Source organism: Arachis ipaensis, chromosome B07, assembly GCF_000816755.2.
Source record: "Arachis ipaensis cultivar K30076 chromosome B07, Araip1.1, whole genome shotgun sequence".
Classification (NCBI taxonomy): domain Eukaryota; kingdom Viridiplantae; phylum Streptophyta; class Magnoliopsida; order Fabales; family Fabaceae; genus Arachis; species Arachis ipaensis.
In genome coordinates, this window is record NC_029791.2 from 18,310,803 (window position 1) to 18,317,446 (window position 6,644).

At 31.1% G+C, this 6,644-nt stretch overlaps 1 protein-coding gene across 1 annotated transcript; it reads right to left on the minus strand.

Annotated features, from left to right (window-relative positions):
• LOC107609758 (cytochrome P450 714C2) lies at nucleotides 1,200–5,627 on the minus strand. The gene is made up of 5 exons (XM_016311779.2): nucleotides 5,192–5,627; nucleotides 4,706–4,932; nucleotides 3,354–3,604; nucleotides 2,488–2,857; nucleotides 1,200–1,740 (listed from the first exon to the last, which is right to left on the minus strand). The coding sequence occupies exons 1-5, from the start codon at nucleotides 5,484–5,486 to the stop codon at nucleotides 1,315–1,317; spliced, it is 1,569 nt and encodes a 522-aa protein (XP_016167265.1). The 5' UTR covers nucleotides 5,487–5,627; the 3' UTR covers nucleotides 1,200–1,314.

Here is a 6,644-nt window from a genome sequence, read left to right on the forward strand (position 1 = left end):
GATTAGCCGTGCTGTGACAGAGCGCGTGAGCGTAGTTTTCACTGGAAGGATGGAAGGTAGCCATTGACAACGGTTATCCACCAACACACAGCTTGCCACAGGAGGACGTGCGTGCATGAACAAGAAGACAGAGGAAAGCAGAGATTCAGAAGACAAAGCATCTCTAAAACTCCAACATATTCTCCATTACTGCATAACAAGTAACCTTTAATCCATGCTCTATTGTTTATTTGAAATTCAACTGATAAACATAATTGATTTCCTGACTAAGATTTACAAGATAACCATAGATTGCTTCAAACCAACAATCTCCGTGGGATTCGACCCTTACTCACGTGAGGTATTACTTGGACGACCTAGTGCACTTGCTGGTCAGTGGTACGAGTTGTGAAAAGTGGGATTCATAATTCGTGCACCACTAGGCTACTGATCCTTTGTCACCGGAGGGTGGGGATACCTGCAAGGGACTCCGATGCCTAAGTTAGCAAGGGTATTAAGCAGGTTTTTTATAGAATCAGAGTATAAGTTATACCTGGGTGCTCCAGTGTATTTATAATGGTGTGGAGTGACCTTTTTAGATAAGATAAGTTAGTTATCTTATCTTATCTTATCTTTTGAGTGAGGTCATCTTATCTTCAAGGGAACCGCCCTTATCTCTATAGGTTTGGGCTGCCTTCGGATTGGGGTCGTATTCCTCTATTTGGGCCCTTTATTGGACTTTCCTAGCAATTTGACCGAGCTCTTTGAGAAGAGGTCGGATAGTACGACCTGAAGAGGTCGGTTGCTTTGTCGCTAACCATCCCGAGTCAGACAGCTCAACTCAGGGTATGAACAATTATCATTCAGTCCGTCTCATCATTTCCATTATCCCATTTCAACCTTTCAACCATTCCCATTTCTCAAACTTCTTTCACCATCATAAATTACTAAAATTAAGTTAATCAAACTCTCATTAGAGGAATATAATAACCTTTAAGACAATCATCAATCCAAACACATTTATTGAACTACTTCTTTGGCACTCTAAATTAAAATCGTTAGTCTTCTAAAAATAACCTGGAAATTTTTCTATTTTCATTTTAGGAATTTAACTTGAATTCTTCCTAGTTTCCTTTGGTTATCTACTTATTTTTAGTAGGAATAAAGAGATTAAGGACGGATATGAAAAAATGCTTATAATGTATGTAACTACTACAAGAGACATCCCTAACGCACATAATTATTGGATTACATGTAACATTCCTATAAAATAACTTGTACTAATTAACCTTCATCATGAAAGTGTAATACACCTTTTATTAAGGAAGAAATAATTCAAAGCTTTTTAACTAATAAATTGACTCCATATTGAGGCTCTACAAGTAACTTAAGAGAAGGTGAATGGATATATTCAGGGGAAAGAGAAAAAGAGAAATTAGACAAAATAAGACTTAACAATATCTTGAGTTCAGTCATGGCCAAATCTCTTCCAAGACAAACTCTTGGTCCCATTCCAAAGGGCATATACATGTGTGGCAATTTGCATGCACCACTAACTCCATTTGCAAACCTTTCTGGCTTAAATTTGTAGGCATCAGATCCCCATATATCTGGATCTGTATGTGAGGTTAATGGCATTGCCCAAATTAGTACACCTTTGGGAACATTAAGATCGCCAAATTTCATATCCTTTAAGGCTTCTCTTGAAATAACAGGTATTGGAGAATAAAGGCGTAATGTTTCATGAATAACCATTGTTAACTGCCAAAATAATAAATGTAAGTTATGATTAGTTATGTCTAGAGAAAACACTATTAGAACTTGTAGATATGAGAACATATATGATATATGAGTATATATATGATGATGAGGTCAAAGAAGACACATCAAATAAATAAAAATATATGGAGGAAGCCGAATGAACATACATGATGAGAAGTAGTTGGGAAAAATCTTACAGAACTTTTAAATTATGCACGTTTATGTTGCTAGCACACCCAATATAATTTAAAATGTCAAATTATAATTTCTCCTTTTTCAATAATCATCGGTAGCATACAAGTCTTTTTTTTCCCTTTTTAATATAGAAAAAATATAAGCAATTAATTTTTAATTAATTCATATCAGTAAATATTTTATTATAATTTTTTTTAATCCTCACTTTTTGGAGAATTTAAAATTATAATTTAAAATAAAAGAATAATTTAAAAAAGTTATTTGATATTTAATAAAAAATAGTTAATTTCTTAATTAAATTTGTATAGAAAATATCTTGTCTGGAACGGTTTACTGTTGGGTGATTAGGATGGAAATCATGGAATGATTCTATAATTAAACTATATTTGGTTTTTAATTAAATCAATAATAATGTTAAAAAAATAAAAAACAGTCAAAATTTATTTTATTTAATATTTATTAATTGTTGTATGATAAATAAAACAAATTCTTACTAATTTTTTTACTTACCAAACATTTCAATATCATAATAGACAGCGTAATGATTCATACCTGTTTCATCTTACTCAACATAGTAGAATCTGGGATTTTACCATTGCAAATTTGAAGTGCCTCTGCACGAACGAGATCTTGCCACTCTTGATTTGAAGCCAACAACATGAGACACCATGCAGCAGTAATTGCAGTGGTTTCATATCCTGCCACGTATATAGTCTTGCAGTTATCAACAATGAAGTTTTCAATGACCCCTTCACTCAGGTTACTGTTCTTAGCAGCCTCAAGAACCATTTGCAGTAGGTCTTTAAATTTGTTGTTATCATCATTAGCATATTTTTTTCTATCCCTCACCACTTCGAGTATACAATTTTTTACATCTTTTTCTAATTTCCATGCTTCTCTATTGTTCCTTGTTGGCAGGTATCTACAATATGTAAAACATCAATAATAATTAGTGATTCATTTCGTACGAAAAAAAAAGAAAATAAAAAAATTATTACAGAGATACGCATAAATATCTGACTTTAGAATATATTTAATTTATTGTATTAATTAATTATAGTTAATTTGTTTAGTACTTTCGATTTCATGGCAAAATTTCGCTTATTACGAATGCATAGAGATATAGCAAAACGAAAAAGTATAGAAAATTAATTTTTAATTAGTTAACATTAATTAATTTTTTTAGAGTTTATAATTTAAACAGGTTTAAAATTAAGAATCATTTAAAGTTTAAAATTTAAGATAAACAAAATAATTTAAAAAAATAATTGATGTTGGCTGAAAAAAATTTACTCTGCAATATTACTCTAGCAAAATTAATCAGTAGTGTAATAATCTTTCACTCTTATGAAATATTAAAATATCAACATGCATTCCAACTAAAAAAAAAATTAATAAATAGATAGATATTCTCTTACTTTATTATTCCTGGAATCCATATAACCAAAGAATTCTTGGACAGTATCTCTTGAAGAGCTTCAAGTTTTGAGAAAATTTGCTTGCCCTTAGAGTAATTGCTACCAAAGCATGCTCTTGAAATAACGTCCCCGGAGAATTCTCTAAAGTACTCATCAACTTTTATATTTGCACTTCCACCATTTTCCTTTATTATATCATCCCATGAGTTTACCAAAGAAGTAGCACATTCACCAATCATAGTCATCATTCCCTAGGGAGGACGCTTGAAACACGTTGTTAGTTAAAAGGCCAATTTAATTTATAGAAATTCAATAGCAAGATAAACATGTTCTAAGATGATCTTTGAATATAGACAAGTAAACTGGTTAAATATATCTCTGACTAATTTGACATTAAAATAATATCGTTTTGTTCGAGTGATTAAAGATAAACTTTTAACCAATTTAACGATGATAGTATAGCATTTAATGATTTCTTTATCGGTGGAAACTCAGGTAAAGTCAACTTCACATGAAGTTGATATTTGAGAGCCATTAGATGATTTGACTGATTTGATTAAATATTCACCTGAGTTTTTACCTTCTTTATTGTGCTACTTAGGCAATTTTTTTTATGATGAGTTAATGATAAAAATGATAGAAGAACTGCATTGTCTCACATAAAATAAAATCTATTTCTCATTTTAGACTATTTTGTATCATAATATATATATAATTAAAAAATTTTGTTAGCATAATAAAATATGATGAGATGAAATCATTAAAAAAGTTATTTTTATAGAATTAATAGTCAAATTAATCCTTGAAAAATAAGAGGTTTTTAAATTTGTCTTTAAAAAATTTTATTAATCAAATTAGTCTTTAAAAAATTACAAATTAATCATATTTGCCATTCAACCACTCCATTAATAATTTTCATCAACGATTAATGATGTGAAATGTTATTTAATTGATGATAGCATATATGACACTTAATATGTTCAATTAGACGCTGACCAAATATGTTTATGAAAATCTATTAATTTAATCACTAGGTTGGGAATATGATTTATGTAATTAAGAAAAAGAACTAAATTAATAGATTTTTATAAATATATTTGGTCAATGTTCAATTAAACATGTCAGATATCATGTATGTTGTCAATTAACATTTTACAACATCAATCGTTGATAGAAATTATTAATGGAGTAACTAAAAGATAAATATGATTAATTTTTAATCTTTGATAGACCAATTCAATTAAGAAAATCTTTCAAGAACAAATTTAAAAAATATCTTATCTTCTAATGACTAATTTAACTATTAATTTTTACTCACCGTATATTTCAAAATATTTCATATTATCATTTACCTTAACCTTTTCCATGTATAGTTCGGGAGCTAGAATCTTTCTTTGGTTGGCCCATTTGGTCCCATTTGAAGTTGCAATGCCCTGACCAAGCAATGGCCCTAGAGTTTTCTTCTCATACGAAGGCCTTCCCAAGTCCAAGGATTTGCATGTGATAATGTCTCTTACGATCTCAGGTTTGTTCACAACCAATATTTGTGTGTTTCCAATAGAAAACGTGAATACTTTGCCTGTTATTTCAATAATCAATATATTAGAATTAAGTATATCGATCTCATTATATTCTGAGACTAATTATAAATAGGCTGATTTTGTTCTTTTAATATAATTATTGAATGAAGGTTCCAAATTTAAAATAAATAGAAGAACATAAGTCATAGTAATAAATATATTTTAAAAGAAAATGATCCTACAAACATAAGAACATATAGAGTAGAAAAGAATTAAAAAAAAAAAATTTGCAAGTAAGAGAAAACAAAAATTATATACCATATTTTTGCTTCCATGTCTCAATGAAAGGGAAGCTAAGTGAAGCACAATCATGAACATCAACGGGTTCCAAATTAGGAGATTTTGGAGTAGTTGTTATAAGTTCCTTGGCCTTCTTTATTTCCCAGATATTCCCAATCATAAAGCTTGGAGTTGGACCATTTATACCTTGATTACTTAGCTTTGATCTCAGCCTCTTTGGCTTCACCACAAGATCATTGTACAACATAAACAACACCATTGACACAACCAATGCAAAGGATGTCAGAAACTTAGGATCAAATTGGAGCACCATGGCTAAAGAACTCGTTTGATCGCACACAAATAAAACTCAAGTCGCTAGCTGTGGGGGTGGGGAGCACAAAAAAACACACACACATATATATAAAAAATTTTAAAATGTTTTAAAATATATGCCATGTGAGCTTGCATTGTTTTGTTTAAACAATTCTATGCACTGAAACACAAGCGGCTGTATCGCCAACAGCAGCAATTTGACTTCTTGCTTAAACACATTACACATGTCCTTTTCGTTAATAATGACTTGCATTATCTATCCACGGAAACCAAAGTCGTTGGAGCAGGTGAAGTGGAGTATTTTTTTATTATTATTAAAGATATTAGTAATAAAATAATAGAAAAAAAGAGTGGTTGTGTTTTATTGGCTTCAATTATAAATAGAGCACAATATGTTGGAATTTTTATAATTTCTTAATTTAAAATTATCTATATTAAATTATCAAAAAAATACTTAAAAATGTGGAAGTATATTTTAATTTATGAACATGATTGAGAGAATTTGATTCTTATGGTTTTTTTATTTTTTTTTTAAATAGAACTGAATCGCAACTCTGGCAATTTTGATGTATTGAAGATCAAAACCTTAAAGTTACTATTTATCATGATTCTGAAAATCGGATTGTACCAGCCGTTTGACCGGATTAATCGGAAATTGGTCAGTTAGTCGGTCCGGTCAATACCTAAAATCGGCCTGCAAAAAATCGGTAAAAAAATCGGCCAAATCGATAGTTAATCGATAAACCGGATGAACTGGCCGGTTTTTTTAAGTCCGGTTCTCCTCTTCAACACCAAACGGCGCCGTTTTGGTTTAATTTTAAAAAAAAAAGAAAAAAACAAAACCAAAACGCGCAGTCCCAAAATACCCCCAATCCCCTTTTCTTTCTTTCTCACTCTCAAAACTCACCAAAATCCCTAATTCAAAGGTGGCATCTTTGGAGAGCAGCAGAAGAATGAGCGGAGTGTTTGTCGGAGCACGGCAGCGGCAGAGGAAGAAGGCAGTGGAGCTATGTCTGAGGTTGCTGTGCATGCCTTCCCGAGCTTCTCTACTTCACTCTTCTCTCTTCTCTCTCACTCTCAGTCTCAGTCTCACCAAAATGGCAAAATGGCCTAATCTATCTCACTCTCAATCTTAGATGCCACCACTCTTCTCTGT